Source organism: Phodopus roborovskii, unplaced genomic scaffold (genome assembly GCF_943737965.1).
Source record: "Phodopus roborovskii unplaced genomic scaffold, PHOROB, whole genome shotgun sequence".
Taxonomy (NCBI): Eukaryota; Metazoa; Chordata; class Mammalia; order Rodentia; family Cricetidae; genus Phodopus; species Phodopus roborovskii.
In genome coordinates this window covers 29,791,260-29,815,777 of record NW_026126549.1, presented here as the reverse complement: position 1 = coordinate 29,815,777, position 24,518 = coordinate 29,791,260, and the positions used below count along the sequence as shown (strand labels likewise).

The 24,518-nt window shown below is 37.1% G+C and overlaps 1 protein-coding gene across 1 annotated transcript in view; it reads left to right on the top strand.

Annotated features, from left to right (window-relative positions):
• Dcc (DCC netrin 1 receptor) overlaps window positions 1-24,518 on the top strand; it is a 538,940-nt gene that overhangs the window by 214,580 nt on the left and 299,842 nt on the right. The window contains exon 7 of the mRNA XM_051201201.1: window positions 15,333-15,489. Within this exon, the coding sequence (XP_051057158.1) occupies window positions 15,333-15,489 (157 nt within the window). The remainder of the gene's footprint in view (window positions 1-15,332; window positions 15,490-24,518) is intronic.

Below are 24,518 nucleotides of genomic sequence, written 5' to 3'. Positions count from 1 at the left end.
CAAATGACTTGACAGATTTTGATGATCCCTTCTAGAAGGCTTCATCTTCATCTTCCCTGTGGAGTGAGTAGGGAATAGGATGGGAGGAGGTGTCACGGGGCATGGAAGGATGGGTGGAAGAGGAAACTAGAATCCATATGTAAAATAAGAAAAAAGGAATAATTAAAAAAAAAAAAGAAAAAAGAATTTGAGATTAACTAGTGAAAAACAAAACAATAAGCATTGTTATAAAGATTTGTCCTCATTAGCACATCTGTTGGTATCTTTGTTCAGTTCATGTATAGGGAGTTATCTTGGTGAGACTTGATGGGTATAACTTCTGACATTTCTAGAAGACAATCTCACAGCAAATTCCCACAATTCTCTTGTTCTAACAATTTTCCTGCCCCCTCTTCCACAATGTTCCTTAGTCTTAGGTGCAGGAGTTATACTGTACAAAAAATTATAAGTAGCTAATGATGAGAATGAGGGAAATAGTCTTTCCCAAGGTAGAGTTTACCAGTTGATTATCTAATACCAAATGATCAGGCCTAATAGTATGTACAAGTAACTTAATTCAGACTAAGCAGATTGTGTTTATGTATATAGGAATATAGATATATTGAGATATACATATGCATGTTTGTAACAACAATTAATGGGAAAAGAAGAAATGAATTTAAGAAAGCAAGGAAGTGTGTGGGGGTGAAAATAAGGAAAGGGAAGCAGGAAGTGATATACTTACTTTATATCTGCAAAACATAAATAATTAAAATATGTGGAGAAAAGAAAACTCACGCACTATTGATGAGAAAGTAAATTAGTATAGCCATTGTGGAGGCTAATGTAGGTGATCCTCAAAATCATCAAACAACAATTGCTATATGATACACCTATCCCACTACCTGGTGTTTCTAAAGGAAATTAAATATTTTGAAGAGATATTGGCACTATAAATTATTGTAGCACATCCTAAAGAGTCATGATGTATAATCAACTATGAGAGACCTTGATGGGTAATGAATAAAGATGTGTTAATAATGCAACATTGTTTGTAAAACACTGGATGCTCGCTATATTGTGGAACGAACTGGAAGAGATTATGTTAAGTAAAATAAGCCAATGGACACAATGCTACACATACTAGCTTAAGTTAGGACACACTTAAAATTTATTTCCTAAGGGCTGAGAGTTCTTGCATGCTTGCTACATAAAAATGTGAAGACCAAGTTTGGATCCCTAGCAAACGTAAAAACAAACTACAGACACAGATGCATCTTCCTATAATCTGAGTGCTAGGCAGAGGATTCCTGGAAATAGCTGACCAGATGGTAGAGCAGAATTGATGAGTCCTTTGTCCAATGAGAGACCATATCTCAAAAAGTAAGGTGAAGTACAACAGAAGATACCCAGCATTGCCTTCTTATGTGCATGTGCATATATATTGATGTGTGTGTAGAGGGAACTAGGATTGAAATGCAAAGCGAGTGGCTTGCAAATTTAAATTAAAAAAGAAAAAACTTTATAAAATGTATTTAGTTTCAAGAATTTTGAAATCACATAGACAAGCTTCTTTTGTGTACAAATTATGAAACTATTTTATGAGCTTAAACATTTCATTTTCATCTACTTCCCCACTTCAATAAAATATATTTAGGTCTGATGTCAAGCTACCAACAGAAAAAGAGAGAAAAAAATATTTAAAATACAAAAAAATTCTTGGAGTAGTGTCACCTCCCTCTTAATTTCCTATTAATGCCTACATATTTTTTATTTTTATGATATCTTTAAAAAAATGTGATTCAGTCGCTAATAAAGCAGCTAGTTCTTTGGTAGACATAATTATCATATCTAAGTTAATAAAATGGAGAATAACCCAGGAAAATTAATCTGTTCACAGGAAGTTTAAAAATTGAAATGTATTTGTATTAGAAATTTGTTTTAACTTACATATTATATGCAGGAAACGAAGGTAATATAGCATTAATGTACTCAGAAAAAAAAGGAAATGTCCCCAAACACTAAATTTTAAATCTGTGAAAGCAAAACTACTCTGGTACACCAGCATACTGTGATACTAACTCAATAGCATACTAATATTTTAGATATAATAGAAGACTACTTTTTATTTCAAAAGTGTATTGGGGATTTATAATTAATTTCAGAAATAACCCTAACCATCTGAATTTTTCTACTCTGATTATTTTTAATGTTCCTAAAACAGGAAGACTGTGCTGTTAGAGTATGGCAAATTCACTTTTTTCTCTCTCTGACAACAGATAAAGAAGCTGTAACCATGGAAACAGTAATGGCCCAGAGAGATTAGGGCCAGACAGGAGATTAGGCCTCTAAGTGGAAGGAAAAGAGGTTCTGATTGGTTCTTTATTGAGACCATATTTGAAGAGAAGTTATTGTTGAAAGAAAGCATGGAGGATTAGCATAGCATGGACAATATTAATTCCCTTATACAGTATAAGAAGCTATTGATTTGTTTAACAAAAAGGTATCTATCCTTTTTCATATGACAACCATTTAAACAGAGGGGAAAAATATCTGTACCATATAAACTGGACCAGCTGACCAAGAAGCCACCAACTCCTGAAGCCAAGAGAGAAAAGAACATTTCTCTGTGAGGACACACCCAATGAGGACCCTCCTCTTTGGCATGCTTGGGGTGAGCAGAAAACAACCTTAATTTGGGGCATGATGTGATACACTAGGACGTTTCCTTGGAAGGGAAAAGATTTGAGAACTCCCTTCACAGTTTCTTGACATATATTTTTCCTACTTCTTGAAAAACTTCACAAATTTTTTTATACCATCACTAATAATATTTATAAGAAGTATCTAGTAAGAAACCCATATTCTTTAAATGAATTGATAAATACAGACTTGGTCTGTTTTGAGTTGTGTCCTGTGCATGATTACAGATAGATTTCCAGTGGAAGAAATCATTTGTTAAGTTTTAAGTTCTTCATTTACTGAAGTTCTTGTATCCAGCTCAATGGTATGGATAGTTTTTATCTTTTAAATTCTGAAAAGGTGGTACTTAGGCACACTTACTGACAGTAATCCAGAGTGAGGTTTCTGGCTGTTCTGAGGCATTGACAGCCTGCTTTGTTTATAGGCCTTATTTTGACTCATGCTTCTTGATTATTTTTCATAAAAAATCTACTTTTTGTTAGAATTATTCATTATTTTTAGACATTCTTCAGAAAAAAAATTGCTTGTCCCATGCTTTATAAACTCTCTGGTGCTTTTGCCATAGGAAAAAGGAAGTGGGCAGATAATACTATCAGCTGATAAAAAAAGAGGTATTGCTTGAGCTACACTGGATTTTGCCAGAGGATGAACATGAATGAAAAGTGCTGAATATAAGCTGAATTCAAGCAGTCTTATGTCCTTTACAAGGACAATGGATCTACCTGATGTCTATATCTCTACTCTATACCTAGAACAAAGGTTGCTTATATAGGTAGAGATGAAGAACACTGTTTTCAGAACATACCTCTAAGCCTTAGCCCTATAGCATTTTCCTGGATACAGGGCACATGTTTTGATAGAACAAGAAAAGAAAAAAAAATGCTTGACAGAATCTCCAGCAAAGGAACAGAAATATGCTTAGAACCCCATGTGTCTTCCTTTAGAAACAGGTATCACTTGAGTTACAGAATCTCCCATGGGGTAACCATTGAATTTCCCACAATTTTATTTGTTATAAGCAAGATATCACCACATAAGTTACTGATAATGAAGTACAAAAACTCTATATTAAAAAATTCTCCATGTGCATGTAAATTTATCATTTATTACACATGAAAACACATCCGTATACTAATGACTTGAATACAGTTGTTTATATTTACATAAATATTAACATCTTCACCAACTAATCAATACTATAGAACACTGAGAGTCCTTTCTTAGAGGAAGTTTGTAATTTGATTTTATAGTTACCAGTGTTGAGTATGCCATTTTGAATAAGTAGGTAGTAGGAAGTGGCAGAATTTTAAGGTCATTTAAGAAATAGTTGGCCTAACTTCAAGGCAAAATTCTTTTTCATAGATAAAACTCAAGTTAGCAATTCAAGAAGAAATTACAAATAAACAAAAACAAAATTCAAAAAAACAAAAAACTAAAACACCAGCCCAATAAAATCTAAAATATATTAAGTTGATAGTTAAATATTGAGTGATGATCTGCAGAAAAGCATTGTCTTTGTTTTCTACAATCAAATTATAATACAGATCAGGAAACTCTGTATGTCCAAGGGAAACCATGTTTTCTTAATATTAATAGTCTCAAATCTGAGATGAGGTGGTTTGGCAGTTGTCATAGGCCCTACATGGCATGATACCATACACAAAGCAAAGAGAGTGTGTTGCATGTTCAGAACAGCAGGATGCAGTCAAGTTACTGCATGCAGTCTTGTCGATTTCCAGGCAGAAACACCTCAGATTCATACACATTTGATTTAACTTAAGGCTTGATCACTTTGCTTTCAGAAAATTTTTACTCTTTCCCAATAAATACATCACTACCCTGGATTTCAAATAGATGACTCCACTGCAATCACAAGCCACAGTTAAGAAGCTAGGTCATTTATATGTTATTCTCTAGACACTCCATCTCTGCCCTGCTTTCCCTGTGACCTCTCTGGCACTGGTATTCCAGCAGTTCCTTCCATAACAATGTGTACATTCTTAAGGCTTTTTTAGTTTGGTAGCAGAAGCCTAACCAAGACAAATGGTAAGCAGGAGCCAAACCAACAAACTGAGTGTGAAATTTGAAATTTGCCCTGGGATAAAGAGAAGATATTGAAGACAAATAAGCAGAGGAATCATATGACCAAGTGTGTATTTGTATAAGCTTATTCAGGATGCTGCAGAGTATGTGTCGGAGGAAGGTGAATTTCAGGTCGCTAGGAGACACTTGTGATTGATGATGAGCAGGCATAGGGAAAAACACTTCACAGTGAGCACAACAATGTGAATCTGCCTGTGCTTTGTGCAGTGGGAAAACCCTAAATGTAGCAAACAGGAAAGTTGGGCATAGACATACATTTTGCATTGTGGGTAGTATGAATCTGACATTAGAAACAACCAGAAGAGTGGCCCAGGAGGAGAAGCAAGCTGAGAAGAGAGAGAGACTATGGTCCTTCTGTACTGTTTTAAAGAATTAGTTTTGCTGAAATCAGGGAGAATTTGTCAATCTTCCTTTAACTATGCTTTCCAGAGAGAACCTACATGTCATATGTGAGTCTTTTCCTCCCCTAATTCTGATGTAACAGAATAACTTGCAGCCAATCTTCTGTTTTCATATATGGTCTACTTCTCATGACAAAAAAAAAAAAAAAAAATCATACATACCAAACAGTAAACAAAGGATCCATGGAGTCAGCTATAACTCAAAAACTTCTTGCCATTCCATAACTTCTCTACATCTTTATGTAACAGGTAAGAATTTCACGAGGAAAATGTTTCTCAAACCTTTGGAAAGTGAGGCACCTCCTTCCTTTCCACACTTAAAAGGATTTCACAAGTAACCAGTTCAGTTCACTGAGACAGGAATACTGTCTCAGGCCGGCCCTGCACAAAGTGAATGAAATCAGAGAACTAGAGGAAATTATCTACAAAAGCCAGTTCGAAGCTAGTGTACACATTAGCCGTTATGATCCAGATCTGTTCTTTTAAGCTTTCTGTATATGACACAATATATACATGTGAAATGGATTAATATACCTAAAAATAAGGAATCAAGAGCAAAGTTTGGCTAAATGAAGGTTAAGGATGAAACTGACATTTAAAATAATCAAATTTTACATATTTTAACAAGATTGACTATATATTTTGCTGTGTATTTATAGCTTTTGTATCCATTGAACTATCTTACTAATATTTAAATTGTTAGAAAAAATGACTTTTCAAGTTGCCCCTGCAACTTGTTTTCTTTTTATTATTATTATTTAATATTTTCTCTTATTTTACATATCAATCCCAGTTCGCTCTCCCTCCCATCCTCTTATGACCCTGACTGCCCCCATCCTAAACCCATCCACTGCCCTGGGAGGGTGAGGCCTTCCATGAGAAATCATCAAAATCTGTCAAATTATTTGGGGTAGTACTTAAGCTCTCCCCAGAGTTTCTAGGCTATGGGAGTATCCCTCCATGGGGACTGGGATCCCGAATTCGGTTCGTGCACTAGGAATACATCCAGTTTCCATGTCCCATAGACTTCCCAGTCCTCCTAGCTAACACGCACGTTCAGGGGCTGTGGTTTGGTCCAATGTTTGTTCCCCAGTTTTCTGATTGGGGTTCATGAGATCCCACTTGCTGAGGTCAGCTATTTCTGTGGGCGTGGTCTTGGCCCCCCTCTTTTTTTTTTTTTTTTTTTTGTCACTCCTACCTATCTGAAACTGAATTCCAGGAGTTTGTCTCAGTGCTTAACTGTGGATCTCTGCTTCTGCTTCCATTAGCTACTGTAAAAAGTCTTTAGGATGGAATTTAAGGTAGCAATAATTCCCCTTATAGGGGAAGGTCATTTAAGGTAGCCTCTCCACTATTGTTTAGATTCCTAGTTGGGTCATCCTTTGTGAATCTCTGTACAATTCCCTACTGCCAGAACTCTCTTTAAACCTATAGTGCTCCCTCTATTGACGTGTCTTTTTTTCTTGCTCTCCTCTATTCATCTCCCCATAGAGTTGCTTTCTTAATGGTCTTTACTAGTTATTCCTTTCTCCTGAAGACAGCTATCCTCCTGACTACTCAGCTTCATCTACATCAGATCCCAGGAATAAGCCTCGCTAGCAATGAGATGCCTTATAATTGTTAATAAATAATATGTGGTTCTCACATACATAGAATGTGATGCCAACATTGCCAACTGTGAATGAAAACTCCTGCAAAGAAGCTATGTATTTCCAAACTGTTTGCTGATTAGACCTTTAGAACTGTTGCTGGTCCATGTCTCATCTTCTGGAACAGGTATTTCTTGCTCACTTCTGTATCTGAACTAAAATCCTGGGATTTTAAACCTTTTAAAATCTATTACCTTAGCAGACTTCTAGCTTCCATCAATCCAAAATATAAGAATATCATTACATAACGTCTTGGGCCTATAGAAACACTTCCCCCATCTTGCTATAATCACCTCACTGGTCTTCTTATCAATGTATGTTATATGTGCCTTGATTTATGCCTTTCTATTTTTTTATATAAAATTATAAAACTTCATGGAACTGCTTTCATTTTGAAACATGGAATTTAGAGTAATCTAAGTCTATATTTCCCAGGCTTAGTTTCTAAAATTGCCCTAGAATAAACTATTTCTTACTGCCTTAAAAAAAAAAAAGTTGTATACAGGCAACTGTGTTGTTTGTAGTTTGAGGCTAGAAATCATCTGTCAAGATGAGACATTTTTTGAATCAGGAAGCTGAACAAAAGAAAAAAAAACATATCCATCAAAGATGAATTATGCATTTAAAACACACCATAATTAGGAGAAGAATGACGTTGGAATCTATAAGTGACTCAAATATCTACAATTCTGTTTTTCCAAATCTAAGTGCTGCAGAGAACTTCCAATGAACAACATTTCCCTCTTAAATTCAGGGATGCACTAAAGCAAAGTACAATGGTGTCCCACTAGCAGACTATTCATGGTAACTACTTCAGTCTTTGGACAGTCCCTATTCATTTGGAAACTGCATATTAATAATATTATATTTAACTGAAAACTCTCCCTGTATACTTATGGAGTATGCTGTGATATTTTGATATACGCTCTGTGCCAGATGGTTTTATGTCAGTTTGACACAAGCTGAAGTTTCTGAGAGAAAGGAAACTTGATTAAAAAAATGCTGCCATAAAATCAGGTTGTAGGCAAGTGTGTGGGGCATTTTATTAATTAATGGTCGATATTAGAGGGCTCAACCTTTATGAATGGTGTCATCACTGGGATGGTGGTTATGGGTTCTATAAGAGAGCAGGTTGATCAAGGCATGAGTGCACACCATTAAGTAGTGTCCTCCATGGCCTATGCATTAACTCCTGTACTCAAGTTACTTTGTTGTTTGAATTCCTGCACTTACTTCCCTTGATAATGAACAATGATGTGGAAGTATAAGCCAAATAAACTCTTTCCTTCCAATCTTGATTTTGGTCATGATTTTTCAACATAGCAATAGTACCCATATAAGACATGCACATAGCATGGTGATACCAAGCTAATTGCAATCATATCACCTCATTTTCCTATCATTTGTTAAGTGAGACATTTCAACTGTATTCTTTCATAGTTTATAACATAGAGTACATAAATTGTCCATCTACTGTACACTTCCATGTAATTTTAAAATCAGTTCCTCTTTAGGCAAACTCAGAGAGAAAACTATAGAATGATCACACATTTATTTTTTTATTTTATTATTTTATTTAATTTTACATAACAAAGTCCAATTAAATGAAAACAAACATTTATACACAATATTTGGGAATTTGGGCATCGTTCTTTCCAAACTACTTCCTGCTGGTAAGGGGTGCTGTCAAGGGGGATTCGAAAAGATTCAGAAATCCTGGCTGTAGTCTGTAGGGCTGCTTTGTCCAGCTGTTTTGAATGTAGGATCACCTTGTACTCTGTTTCAGGCAGTCTGGCATGATCAAACCACATTAGTCTGGAAGGAATCCACATCTTTTCATTTTCTGTGGAAACAAAAATAGAAATCCTTTTCCCCAGTAACTTGTCCTTCAACTTAAATTTTGGAGTCAAAGCATTTTTTTTTTAATTTAATTTATTATTTTACATGTCGATCCCAATTCCCTCTCCCTCCCTCCCTCCCTCCCCTCCAGCCCTCCCTCCCTCCTTCCCTCTCTTTTACCCTCTCTGCCCTCTCACATGCACTCTAACCACCCTCCCCTCCCATCACCCCACCCCAATTCCATATGTAGGGGAATGCCATCCAGTTGGGGTCATGTAGATCAGACAGGTCATGTGAAGTAGGGACGAGGGCTTATCTCCTGTCTCTAGATTAAGGCAGTTATCCCTCCATGGGGGATATTTTCACAAAATCCTTTTGTGCACCAGGGATACATCCTGGCTCCACTGTCTGAGGTCTCTTAGACTGCTCAGTCTTTCTGGCTGAGACCCATATTAAGGGGGGCCTGAGTCAGTCCCATGCTGGCTTCCCAGCTATCAGTCTAGTGGCCGTTAGCTCCTCCATGTTCAGGTAAGCTGTCTGTATGTATTTCTGCCCCATGGTCTTGTCCTCTCCATCTGCATCTAGGTTCTAGTTCGACTCAGTGTTTAAGTATGGGTGTTTAATCCTGATTTCAACAGGCATTAGTTGAGGGCTCCATGGAGAAGTTAGTTGTTGATCTCACTCTCTGGGAAGGGCATTTATGATAGCCTTTCCACGGGAGCTGAGATTGTTAGTTGGAGGCAGTCTTGTAGTTTTCTAGACCTTTCTTTGGATTCAATTTTCTCTTCAAACCAATATTGGCTCCCTCTTTATTGCTCTCTCTGTCTCTGTCTCTGTCTCTGTCTCTGTCTCTGTCTCTCTCTCTCTTTCCTATCTTCTATTACTAACCAGGCTCAATCTTCCTGGTCGCACATGTTTCCGTTCCTCCCCCTCATTTTCTCCTACTTCTCTCTCCATTCACTGCCCCCCCCCAGTTCACCTGACCTCTGAGGGACTTGTCCCTTCCCAGTTCTGTGAGGGACTTTATATGAATCTCTTAGAATACACCTTGTATCCTAGTTCCTCTGGTGATGTGAATTATAGGTTGGTGATCCTTTGATCTAGGTCTCAAATCCATATATGAGTGAGTACATACTGTGATCCTCTTTTTTGTGACTGGGTTACCTCATTCAGGATGGTTTCTTCAAGTGCCATCCACTTGCCTGTGAATTTCAAGATACCATTATTTTTTTCTGCAGAGTACTATTCCATTGTGTAGATGTGCCACATCTTCATTAACCATTCTTCAATTGAGGGGCATCTAGGTTGATCCAGGTTCTTGCTATTAAAAATAGTGCTGCTATGAACATAGTTGAACACATGTCTTTGTTGCATGAATGTGAATCCTTTGGGTATATGCCTAAGAGGGGGATTGCCAGGTCCTGTGGTAAAGTAATTCCCATTTTCCTGAGGAACCGCCATACTGATCTCCAAAATGTCTATACGAGTTTGCACTCCCACCAGCAGTGGAGGAGTGTTCCACTTTCTCCACATACTCTCCAACATAAGTCATCACTGGTGTTTCTAATTTTAGCCATTTTGGCAGGGGTAAGATGGTATCTCAAAGTTGTTTTGATTTGCATTTCCCTGATAGCTAAGGATATGGAAAATTTTCTTAAGTGTCTTTCAGCCTTTTTGATTTCTCTATTGAGAATTCTTTCTTCAGTTCTGTACCCCATTTTTTAATAGGGTTATTTGGAGTTTTGTTGACTATTTTCTTGTGTTCTTTGTATATTTTGGAGATCAGCCCTTTGTCGGATATAGGATTGGTGAAAATCTTTTTCCTAATCTGTGGGCTGCTGTTTGGTCTTGTTGACTGTGTCCTTTGCCTTACAGAAGCTTCTGAGTTTGAAGAGGTCCCATTTATTAATTGTTTCTTTCAGTGTCTGTGCCCCTGGAGTTATGTTCAAGAAGCGGTCTCCTATACCAATTTGTTCAAGGGTACCTCCTACTTTCTCTTCTAAGAGTTTCAAAGTGGCTGGATTGATGTTGAGGTCTTTGATCCATTTGTACTTGAGTTTTGTGTATGGCAACAGACATGAGCCTATCTGCAGTCTTCTACACACCCTCATCCAATTGTGCCAGCACCATTTGTTGAAGATGCTGTCCTTGCCCCATTGTATAATTTTAGCTGTTTTGTCGAAAATCAGGTGTTCATAGGTGCGTGGAATAATATCAGGATTTTCAATTCGATTTCATTGGTCTACCTGTCTATTTTTATGCCAATACCAGGGTGTCTTCAGAACTATAGCTCTGTAGTAGAGCTTAAAGTCAGGTATGGTGATGACTCCTGAAGTTCTTTTATTGTATAAGGTTGTTTTGGCTATCCTGGATCTTTTGTTTTTCCATATAAAGTTGATTATTATCCTTTCAAGGTCAGTGAAGAATTGTGGTGTGATTTTAATGGGGATTGCATTGAATCTGGAGATTGCTTTTGGTAAGATTGCTATTTTTACTATGTTTATCCTACCTAACCAAGACCATGGGAGATCTTTCCATTTTCTGGTATCTTCTTTAATTTCTTTCTTTACAGTCACAAAAGTTCTTATTATATAGGTCTTTTAGTTGTTTGTTAAGCATTACACCAAGATACTTTATGTTGCTTGTGGCTATTGTAAAGGGTGATGTTTCTCTCATTTCTTTCTCTGTCTCTTTGTCGTCTGAAAAAAGTAGGGCTACTGATTTTTTTGAGTTTATCTTGTATCCTGCTAGTTTGCTGAAGGTGTTTATCAGCTGTAGGAGTTCCCTGGTAGAGTTTATTGGGTCACTTATGTAAACTATCATATCATCTACAAATAGAGACAGTTTGACTTCTTCCTTTCCAATTTGGATCCCCTTGATCTCCTTTTGTTGTCTTATAGCATTAGCTAGAAATTCTAGTACGATATTGAAGTGATATGGAGAGAGAGGACAACCTTGTCTTGTTCCTGATTTTAGAGGAAGTGGCTTAAGTTTCTCTCCATTCAGTTTGATGTTGGCAGTTGGTTTGCTGTATATTGCTCTTATTATGTTTAGGTATGTTCCTGTTATCCCTGACCTCTCTAATATCTTTATCATGAAAGGGTGTTGAATTTTGTCGAAGGCTTTTTCCGCATTTAGGGAGATAATCATATGTTTTTTCTTTTTCAGTTTGTTTATATGGTGGATCATATTGATAGATTTTCGTATGTTAAACCATCCCTGCAATCCAGGTATGAAGCCTACTTGGTCATGGTGGATGATTTCTCTGATGTATTCTTGAATTCGGTTTGCCAGTATTTTATTGAGTATTTTTTGCATCGATGTTCATCAGCGATATTGGTCTGTAGTTTTCTTTCTTAGTTGTGTCTTTGTGAGGTTTGGGTACCAAAGTTATTGTGGCCTCATATAAAGAGTTTGGCAATGAACCTTCTGTTTCTATCTGATGGAACAGTTTGAGGAGTAGTGGTATTAGTTCTTCCTTCAATGTCTGGTAGAATTCTGCACTGAATCAATCTGGCCCTGGACTTTTTTTGTTGGAAGGCTTTCGATGACTGCTTCTATTTCATTGCGGGTTATAGGTCTATTTAAGTTGTTTGTCTGTTCTTGATTTAATTTTGGTAAGTGATAGTTATCCAGAAACTTTTCCATTTCCTTTGAATTTTCAATTTTTGTGGAATACAGATTTTCAAAGTATGACCTGAAAATTGTCTGGATTTCCTCTGTGTCTGTTGTTATGTTCCCCGTTTCATTTCTGATTTTGTTAATTTGCATGTTCTGTCTCTGCTTTTTCATTAATTTGGATAAAGGTTTGTCTATCTTGTTGATTTTCTCAAAAAGCCAACTCTTTGTTGCATTGATTTTTTGTATTGTTTTCCTGGTTTCTATTTTGTTGATTTCAGCCCTCAAGTTGATTATTTCCTGGTGTATACTCCTGCGGGGTAAATTCGCTTCTCTCTGTTCTATGGTTTTCAGTTGGGCTGTTAATTCTCTTTTGTGACTATCCTCTGTTTTCTTCCTATGGGCACTTAGTGCAATGAACTTCCCTCGTAGCACTGCTTTCAAGGTGTCCCATAAGTTCGGGTATGTTGTATCCTTGTTCTCGTCAAATATTAGAAAGTCTTTAATTTCTTTTTTTATTTCTTCTTTGACCCAGGAGTGGTGCAATTGCACATTGTTCAGTTTCCATGAGTTTGCAGGTTTTCTGCTATTTGTGTTGTTGTTGAATTCCAATTTTAAAACATGGTGGTCCGATAAGATACAGGGGACTATTGCTATTCTCTTGTAGCTGTTGAGGTTTGTTATGTCACCTAGTATGTGGTCGATTTTAGAGAAGGTTCCATGTGGAGCAGAGAAGAAGGTTTATTCTTTTCTCTTTGAATGGAATGTTCTATAGATGTCTGTTAACCCCAGTTGAGACATAACTTCTGTTAATTCTTTTGTTTCTTTGTTGAGTTTCTGATTTGTGGTCCTGTCTAGTGTTGAGAGTGGTGTATTGAAGTCTCCCACTATAAGTGTGTGAGGTTTTATATGAGCTTTGAGTTTTAGTAGTGTTTCTTTTACGAATGTGGGTGACTTTGTATTAGGGGCATAGATGTTCAGAACTGAGACTTTGATGGATTTCTCCTGCGATGAATATGAAATGACCGACTTCACCTCTTTTGAATTATTTTGGTTTGAAATCTAACTTGTTAGATATTAGGATAGTTATGCCTGCTTGCTTCTTATTTCCATTTGATTGGAAAATCTTTTCCCAACCCTTTACTCTGAGGTAATGTCTATCTTTGAAGCTTAGATGTGTTTCTTGTATGCAGCAGAAGGATGGATTCTGTCTTCGTATCCATTCTATTAGTCTGGATCACACATTTATTTAAGAGCCAATAAATTTGAGTAAACAAAGTTGTAACTAGAGTGAGTGTCATTTGAATCTAGAGATGGGGAGGTCACCTGGTTTTACTTTGACCATAATTCTTAATTTGGTATTTGTAATTCATTTTGGTCCTCTAAAATTATAAATGGGCTACTCTAAGTTGTATCAAAAAGCAGTATAAGCATACTCTGAGGGAATTAATGTTTTGTCATTTATGCTTGTATTCCTGTGGCAATTATGCTCACACAGAAGTCCTCCACTGTGTTCCAGAATGTTGGTGTCTCAGGTTAATATCCAATGAGAAACTTACAGAAGTCTATGTTACTTTGTATACAACTGTTTGTTCTGTGTTTTCTGTTGTCAATCACCTTTAACTGACAAAATCAGTAATTAAAAGAATCATAAATTTTCTTTGACAGAAGAAATTGTGTATTTGTCTGACATCAGTTGACTTCCATATTTATGATAATTATATGAAATTGCATCTTCTAAAATAATGAAATCATAAACAAAACAATCAGCAGCTTTTGTTACATTCCTGTGAGACCATGTCCCTTTTCTTTCTCTGTTTTAACACCTGAAAAAGCTAATTGATTTGCTCTGACCAAATCATAACTAATTTTGTATATAAAAATCTTGTTTATCGTCTGAATTGTATGTTTTATTTCAAATATGAACACATGAATTTATTTGATCATTCACTTATTTATTCACACAACCCTTGCCTCATTCCAGAACGGATTCATAGAAATGTCATTAATTACATACAATAGTTTGTTCATATCACATATATCTCTCTTTCAAAATATTTCATCACTGATCTCATAAGAACATAATATATTTATAATATTGTATTGATTCCACACTTCTACAGCTCACACCTTTAATCCCAGCACTCTGGTGGCCGAGAGAGGTGGAGCATAATTGCCACAGGAATACAAGCATAAATGACAAAACATTAATTCCCTCAGAGTATGCTTATACTGCTTTTTGATACAATTTAGAGTAGCCCATTTATAATTTTAGAGGACCAAAATGAATTACAAATACCAAATTAAGAATTATGGTCAAAGTAAAACCAGGTGACCTCCCCATCTCTAGATTCAAATGACACTTTGTTTACTCAAATTTATTGGCTCTTAAATAAATGTGTGATCCAGACTAATAGAATGGATACTAAGACAGTTAGTTCCAGGCTAGCCTAGTCTACAGAGTGAGTTCCAGGACAGGCTCGAAAGCTACACAGAGAAACCCTGTCTCAAAAATAAAAGCAAAATCACAAAATAAGAAAAGTCTGTCAAGGTCTTACATATCTATTAAAAATTCACATTATCAGCACTTTGTTGAGGTGGATGGAGAGATGCTACTATACTTTCTATGTGCAGTATATTCTTGCTCATGCACACACACACACACACACACATACACACACATATACACACACACAGAGAGAGATTTTTAACATTAAAATATCGTTCATTATCCAATGCCTTCCCTACTACTTGCCTATATTGGCATTGTTTTTATTTTTGTCATGGATTCCAGGAATAGTAAAAACTACATATCAGACAATAAAATCATATATGTCATTGATAACTCACTGTTTCAAAAGTCAAGGAATTCTAATTTATCCTCGATTCAAATTCAGATGTTAGTTATTCCTCTTATTAGCCTTTATTAGGTATTATTTGATATCCTTGGCTGTGTGTGTTAGCGATTAGCTCAGACTTCATGCATGATTTCATCTGGTGGCACCAGCACTTCTGATGGTTTCCTCTTGTTCTTTCTTAGCCATCCCAAGCTCCAGCATCCTTCCTTCTGCTCCCAGAGATGTGGTCCCTGTCTTGGTTTCTAGTCGCTTTGTCCGTCTGAGTTGGCGTCCACCTGCAGAAGCAAAGGGGAACATCCAAACCTTCACAGTCTTTTTCTCCAGAGAGGGCGACAACAGGTAGGTACTATCCATAAACTTCACCTTCTTCCCCCAACACTTTTAATGTCCATATGTGGAATTGACTATGGGAGAACTTGAGGAGGGCATGGAAGAATGTATGAAATCTTTTCCCTGTTCTTCATCCAGACTGAATATGTTTGTTTTGTTAAAATTTACAAAATCAATCAAAATCATTCACACAGCAGCCCTGACAAAAGGCAAGGAGGCAAATGACTATAAAATTTTTCTTTGATTTTTTTTTTTTTTGCTGATAAGGAAAATAATTATATGGACATAGGCAGAACATAGTATTAAGAGCCAGGCACTGTGACTAGTCACTGATATCATATGGTCCCAAGAAAACAATGACATTGGTGATCTTTAACAAAGAAGAAATAATAATTGTCTTACAACATTTGTATTAGGATTAAATTAAGATCAAACATATAAAGGCCTTAGCAGACATTGTATTGTTTAATAAAAGTTGTTTGGCAAATATTATAATTGGTTAGGTAAGAATGAACTGTGCTTTCAAAGTTGTAACTCACAGATTGTTTTTCCAAAGCATTTTATCCTCAGAATGTTATTACAGGATGCTGTGGTTTTGAAATGTGACTTCTCAGTTTTGTAGCCACAGTAAGTTTCAGGTGAGAAGCAGAGATTTGTTTGCTGCCAGTGTAGTTTCTCATGTGTAAGGATACAGTGAGATGGGGATTTTAGGTACATACACCCTTGGCCCCTTGGGATAGTGTTGATTGTCATATGATTGTTAAATGTGTTTCAGAATGACAACCTAAGAATTCCATTCACCAAGCTTCTCAAATGCATTTGCTTTTGTTTGTTGCCATAATTAAATTATATCTTTTAAAGTCTGACCTGGCTTTAAAGTGCAAGGGGAAGAGATACACAGAGCATGTGTTTACTAAGACTGCTCATTGAATGAAGAGGCAGACATTTGTGTTGGCTTTTCTTATGCAGCTATTGTCGCCCTGACTTTATGATGTCTTAGGAGGTATAGGGTTTTGGCGTGTGCATTTATGAAAACTGGAAGCAATAATCTTGTTCAATTATTTTCATGAGTTTATGTGGGTTTCCTGGAGATAATTTAATTTCATCATTCCTAAATCATGCTGACTGTCTCCTCAAATACTATTTCTCTATTTTTTTCTATATTTATGCTAACATCATCAATCAGTTACACAACAAGGAGACCACAAGTTACAATTCTCTCCTCCCTCTTCTCAGCATTGTTCATTATTATCGGGTCTTAGCCATCTAATCAACCCTAGTGATCCATGCACCCTTCATTCTGTTAGTCATTTCAACATCATTTACTCAATCTCTGGGAATAGTTCTGCAGCTTCTAATATTCTCCTCATTGTATTTAGTTATCATCATGTAATACTGGTTGCATCACCCACTCCTCTGTTTAAAATTTGAGCAGTCATACATTTAAATGAAATTAAATGTAAAGTATAAATAAAGAAACAGTAAAATCTCCAGATGTTGTTTGACCAGAGAATTCCAGCCCTAATCTTTATATAAGCAGAGGGTTTGTTTTCTAAATATGTGTGTGTGTGTGTACATAATTAAATATAATATATTTACTCTTTAAGACTGCTAAGAGAAATAAATGAAGGATTTCTTATAGACCAGTCACTGCTCACAGGTAGAATGAAGGGCTGAAAACAATAAGTGTAAGGAGTACGGTTTTTCCACCCGCCGTCTGGTCTTGTCCTACCACCACGCCAGCCCCAATTAACACACTGAGACTCTATATTTGATATTATGCTGTTGGCCAGGTACTAGTTTCTTATCGGGTAGCTCTGTCTTAATTATTAACCCATTTCTATGTATTTCCACGTTGTCTTACCGAGAGCGGAGGAATGGCGGTTCTGTTCTCTCCAGGCTCTCCATCCTGACCCCTCTTTACCACTTCCTATTTCCTCCTTGTCTCCTAGTCCCTCCTATCTTCCTTTCCTATTGGCCAACAGTGCTTTATTATTAACCAGTATGAGAAACATATACAGAATGACATCTCCCTTCAAATAAGCTCAGAAACAATGTGGAATAGAGGATTAAAGTAATTCTCAGTAGATACAGGGAAGGCAATAAACAGGAAGAGGAAGAAAGAAAACAAGAAAGGCATCAAGTAAGAAATGGAGGGAGTGAGGAGCTGATATGGATGCTATTACAATTTGAGGGAATCATTTATTTTCATAACTGTTCACAAGTCCCTGCTTTTAACCGCATTTCACCATGCCCTCTTCTGTCAACATTTCCTATCTTACAAGCTCAATCCTATTCTTGGCACCTTCTTATTAGTCATTCCTATAGTGGCACCCTAAACCTTTTCATGTAATATCTTTATTATATCCATCTCAATTATTGTCCCATTGACTCATTCTCCAGAACTATAGTTCCAATCTTCTAGTTAACTGCTTTCTTGCCTCAAACTTTTGATTTCAGAGGGATCTACAAATCATTAGTTCTAGTGTGCCTTCTCTGCCCTACAACATTCTTTTTCTTCATTTATTAGGCAATTGAAATTTCATGGGTAGCTACTGCTAACACATGGTCATATGTGCCAGTATTTGACTTTCCATGTTATTATTTCAAATTGCCTGAAACTAACACAGGCAAATACAACGTTGTACTGAAACTGGCATTTTCTCAGCTGAATATAGCAGACAGAAACATTCAGCTATGCTTATTTCCAGTCACTTTAAATTCATGGCTATACATTTCAAATTGCCTATATACTACTACTAGCAATTATGTGATTTTTATGTCACATGTGTTTTAATGATATTTTGTGATTTTCCTCTATTCTCATTTTTTGATGCCTTCAACTGTTCCTTATTCACAATAAAAAAAATTCCTGGAAAATCAGGAGTGAAGTTCTACAAACTTTGATGTTTCCCTTAAATAGCTGGATGTATCTTTAAGTGTTTAATGTGTCTTTCCTGAAATTTCCATAGAAAAATGGCCTGTACTTTTTTTTTAATGAAACAAAATATTCCAAACATACCAGCATTCATTTTGTACTGGCCATCTTCTGTTGGGCATGGGAACTGCCCTTAAAAGTTTTGTATACCCAGTGAGACATAGTAGAGAAAATTAATGTTTCCTTGACAAGTAGTTGTCAGTTGGAGATGGTTTCTTGGAGAAGGATGGGAGCTCCTGCCCACTTCTCTTTGCACTGGGGCCTACCTAGCTTGGACCTGTGCAATCCCCGTGAGGACTACAACAGTCTCTGAGTTGATATGTATATTATTCATGCTGTGTCTGGGAGGATATATTTTCTTGGAGTCTCCCACACCCACAGGCTCTTAAAATCATTCTGCTCATTCTGTCCCTTTTCCACATAGGTCACTAAGCTCTGATGAAAGGGGTTTGATGAAGATACCCAAATTAAGACTGAGAATACCAAGTCACTCTCACCAGACTGCTCAGTTAGGGGTCTCTGTATTAGTTCCTTCTCTTTTATCTCTGATGATGACTGATCAAGACACTGATCTTTGGGTATAGCACAATGCCATTAGCAGTAATTTGATTGCTGTGCTCCTTCTGCAGAATACCATTTGATGTTCTCCCAGGTCTATCGACTATCTAGTCACCTGAAATACCCAAGCAGCATCATTCACAGGTTCTATCATATGGTCCTTAAATCCAATATGACAGCCGTGGAGTAAATAGTCCCACAACATCTATGTCATGTTTTTACCAGTGTATCATGGAGACAGATCATCAATGTAGATGTAATTGGTTGTAACATCGTTGGTATCTACTTTTCTCCTCTGGGTATGCACAAAGTACCTTCCAGTAAAATGACCACTAGGCAGTAATGGTGAAGGTTCTAGTTAGTTAGGCACCTGCTCAACTTCTCTGTGTTCCATAGAATATATAGGTGTTGTCTTCAGCAATATTGCTTTTCCCCCCATTTCTGAAGACCAAACAATAGGCTTGGCAATAGTCAGAATTGATTTCTGAGATTGAGGATACACAGGAAATGACAATATTGCTATGCTACATAGGATAGTAGCAAACTCCTAGGCTCAAACAATTTTCCCACCTCATCCTCCAAAATACTTGGGACTGCTACTGTGCCTGGATGCTTCCACTACTCTCTGTGATACTAACTGAACTGTTTTTCCTTGAGTTTCTTTCTCCTACTAGAACATAGGCTTCTTGTGAGTGTTTTTTTGTTGTTATTTGTTTGTTTTAATTTTTTATTGTTGTTGTTGTTGTTTTATCTCTTTTGACTGCTGGGCTGTTCTTAATACCGGAAACAATAACCAATGCATAGCAAGACTAGTTCTGCTTTAAATTTAAGCCCTAACTGAAATGTCAAGTATTACATGAAAGTCTCCACCATCTTCCAGGTCAGAATTTATGAACATCTCCATTATATCTTTGTGTGTGTGTGTGTCTGTGTGTGAATTAGTATAAGAACATTTCATAATTTTTGTTCCACTATATTTTTTGTTGCATCCATGTAGATTGTCCCACTGTTGATTGAAAATGAATTCTACCCAATGCAGAAAATTACTAATCCGATTTTAGAAAATAAATTAAAATGATTTGTAGAAGATGAAACCACTGACTACTATTCAATGAAAACTTTCTTTTTATGTTTTTATTTTACATACTGATCCCAGTTCCATCTCCATCCCTCCGTTCCACCCTCTCTACCTCTCTCTTTTCCTTCTTTCACCCTCCAATGACCCCTGACCACCCTCCTCTCCTTCCCCCACCCTCACTTCACATATAGGGTGATGCCCTCCAAGAGGGATCATGTAAATCTTTCAAGTCATTTGAAGTAGAGACTAGGCCTTCCCTCCTGCCTCTAGGTTAAGGGTGTATCCCTCCATGGGAAATGTGCTCCAAAAGTCCTTTTGTGCACCAGGGATGCATCCTGATTCCACTGTCCAAGGTCCCTTAGACTGCCTAGGCCTTTTAACTGAGACCCATGTTCATGGGGTCTGAGTCAGTCCATTGCAGAATTCCCAGATATCAGTCTGGGCATCCATTAGCTCCTTGTTGTTCAGGTCAGCCATCTATATGTGTTTCTGTAGCCTGGTCTGTCCTCCCTCTCTGCATCTGGATTCCTGTTCAGCTCAGTGTTTAGTTGTGGGTGTTTGCTTCTGTTTCAATCAGCTCCTAGATGAGGGTTCCATGATAGTGGATAAGTTTGTCATTGATCTCATTATCAGGGAAGGGCATTTATGGTAGCCTTTCCGCTATTGCTCAACTTGTTAGTTGGAGTCAGTCTCTGGACATTTCTCTAGATTCAGTTTTCTCTTCAAAACTATAATGGCTCCCTGACACCAAAGGTTTAAAACTTCCCTGGAGAGTCTAGTACAAGTCTCCTTTGAAAGGCTGAAGAAGTTGGAATCTGATGTTTACAGTAAGGGCAACAGCAGTAGGCACACTCAGAGTAGAAGAGGGCAGCTTGCATAAGCATGCCACACTTGCTGCTTTCATTCCACCTTGGACTTTGCTTGTTGACTGTCTTTCTTCATTTTACTTTCCGACATGCTGTTTCTGAAAGAAAATATTCACTGACCCACTAAGGTCATTGTCTTGTCAATTTTCTACTTTTCTCCTAATCCAATGAATTTGATAATCAATATTAAGCATTAAAAAAATGATGATTTGATTTTCGGGTGTGGGGTGTGTGATGACAACAGTATTCTGTATGTAAAATTGTGGTGAATATTAAATGATGCTTATAAAATACCTGTGCCATTAGCTCTTTGCCCATTGCAACAAAAACACACTGTTCTTGTTAACTAGTTCCATATATAAATCATTGTGTGAGTTCCACATTTAAAATAAATGAAATACAGAGATATTCCCTGACTCTTACTTGGAGGAGGATTTATTGCTTTCCTAAGCACTATCCTATTTGATCCCCAGATAATGTAGTTATGATAATTTTCTTTTCACAGAGAAACATCTTCAGAAAGACTGAGAAATAGAGCCTAAGGAGCTTCACAAGTAGTAAATAGTAGAACCAGGATTTAAGTGCAAGGTGATCCCTTCACTTCATGCACAAAATAAGAGATCTTTCCTTTCAAAAGCTACATGTAAAGTACAGTAGGAGTTCAGATGAGAGAATTAAAACATTCTATGAGCATCATTCAATTTAATCCTCACAGTGGCCCTGTGAGGTAGTTAGATAAGGGCTATATCTTCTTTTGCAAATGAAGCATGGAAGATGCCCAGACACCCCTGATGTATTCAAGGTCACATGCTACTTTGCAGTGGAACAAAGCCAGGACCAGGTTTCCATCCTGCAGCACTGATGTTTTATATGGCTCTGTGCTGCCTCTGAAACCGGTGCTCACTGCCAAGGATTAGACACAAAGTTTTTATGATTGGCATGGAGGATTCATTTTAGAATTCACTGCGCATTACATTTTCCAGCATGTTGTTTACATATTCTCCCCCTGCTCTTCAGAGTTGAGGACTCTGCAGCTGATGAAGCCTGTTATCCATGAAGGTAGGATATTGTGATGGAAAGAGGACAAGCCTCATGATCCAAAGCAGTACACTGACCCAGGCACAAAGCTTGGTGTCACCAGCCAGCACTCCTCTCAGAGCCTCTGCTTCTGTTTAAACTGAAGCAGCCAACTGTTTTCCTTCCTTCCTTCCTTCTTTCCTTGCTTTCTTCCTTCCATCCTTCTTTCCTTGCTTCCTTCCTTCCTTCCTTCTTTCCTTCCTTTCTTTCTTTAAATGAAAAATATTTCTGGGACATTGACTGTGAGAACGATGATTTCACTCCCCTGATGAATGTAAAGTATATTGAAAGCTAAAGCATGCGCTCTATAAGGGCTATATGTAAACAACCCAGTTTTCATTGAATCATTGTGTGTTAACCATCCCGCACTGTCCTGGAAGTAGTAGAGAAACTTTAGGTCCCCTGGAGTCATTGGAGGATTGTCCTACTAAAAATGGCTTTGATTTGAGCTAGATTTTGACCTACTTTCTGGAAAGCAGAAGTTAAACCAGAGGTCAGTTGAATGGAAGCCACCAGGCTTGCTTAAAGCCTCTATAGAAGTCAAAAGAAGTGATGACCCTGGCTGAAAGGAAGGATATCAGTGGAGACAAATTTGATTTAGGAAGCAAAGCTGATAGGATGAGGCAATGGATTACATTTGAATATATAAGAATACAAAAGAATGGGAGAGAGGGGAAGAGCAGAGAGAGGAGGAGAAGAGAGAATAGAATGGGAGGGAAGGAAGGAGGGAAAAAGGTAGGGAGGGAGGGAAGGAGGGAGAGCCATAGGAAGGAAGGAGCCAGAGAGGGTGAGTCACTGTGTGTTGGTGTGCTCTTTTAATTTTATTCTACTCATTTCTTTAGAAAGAAGGTCTTCTTACGTATTCCTGTCTGACTAGAACTCACAGCAAACACAATGAAACTCAGGCTTTTTATCTTTCCCTATCTCCCACTGCCTGATGGCAGGGAATGCCATGACCAATTCACTGGAGTAATTCAAAATGGAGAAACTTGTGTAGAATAATGTTACATTCCGTTTTAAATGTGGTGTATTTGGAATAGATTTACCACATTTTGAAGGAAGTTAAGGTTTGTCTTTGAAGATACTAACCTGTAGGTGAAAAAACTTGGAGACAGAGAAACTGGGGAACAATCTGCAATGTGTGGTTGTTTACTGCAGCAGAGGAAGGCTTACCCCCTAAATCAGAGTAGGGTGGCAACTCAAAACCAAACTGATTGACCATGAGGAAAGATGGTGAGATTAAGCAAGTCATACAAGTATATGAAGGACAAATGCTTCTCCTCAGAAAAATATGGTTTTCTTTTCATTGCTACTATCATGTGTTCTTTAATCAATTTCTTAGATATATAGTAGATATTAAGGCAGAGATTGTAGCAATCCATTTTTTAAAGCCTGGAATGAGAGCCGTAATTCTCACAACTTAAGTAAAAAGAAAAGAAGGTTTAATTAATATCTAATAGAAATAGCTCTGAGAAGAAAAAAAAACACAACAAAATAAATAAAACAAAACAACAACAAGTTGTCAGAGCAGCTGGTAGTGAATATTTTTGAAACTTTTTCCTTAAGTAAAAAAATTAGCATTAATTCCAAAAGTCTTTGATTCTTTGACAGTAGGGACCATACTATTTGAATATAATTTTTTGAAATATTTAATTTTATGTGTACGAGTGTTGTCTGCATATGTGTATATGCTACACATGTGTCAGGTGCCTGTAGACAAGAGTAAAGAGAGTATCAACTCTCCTGGAACTTGGTTAGAGACAGTTGTGAACAGCCACTTGGGTTCTAGGACGTGATCTGGGTCTTCTCTAAAACCTACATGTGCTTTTAAATGCTGGTCCTATCTCTCCAGGCTCTAGAGTTGGGAGTTATTGTTGATGTTAGTTATGTCACATTTCAGGAAATGTCTTATAATAGTTTTGAAATATCTCCACAGTTGTGTTTTTAGTCTGTTTTGCTGATAGTACCTCACTGTGTAGCCTCAACTGGCCTTGCACTCCATTATTTTCCTGTCTCAACCTCTAACCTCAGAGCTTGCCTTATACAGGCATGAACCACCCAGTCTTGTGCACTACTCATACTCACTAACTGAATAAAAATGAAAATAAAGTGGATAACAAGGCACTGCTAAAAATATTTTCATTAAAATACATAGTTTCTTCAATACAAAGGAATTAATGTAGTTCTTCTTCCTGGAAGCAACTAATTAGGTACTTGGCACCTCATGACAGCATTTGTGCTCAACCATTATAACTAAATGCTAACACCCAGCACATTTATGTGGTAGAAATTATTAGTTACAAGTAAATCTCCAAAAGCAGAACTGTATAATCTGCAAACTCTATTTATCTCCAAAGTATAAAACACAGGTTCTGAATCCAGCTATCATAATGCCAGGAAGAAAGGAAAAAAAAAATAAAATAAAAAAGGAAAACAAAAACAGCTGCAAATAATAATACAAAAATGATTGCTTTTTCTGTTCCTAACAGAGGACATTAGACTAGAAAGTCTTCTCTAACCC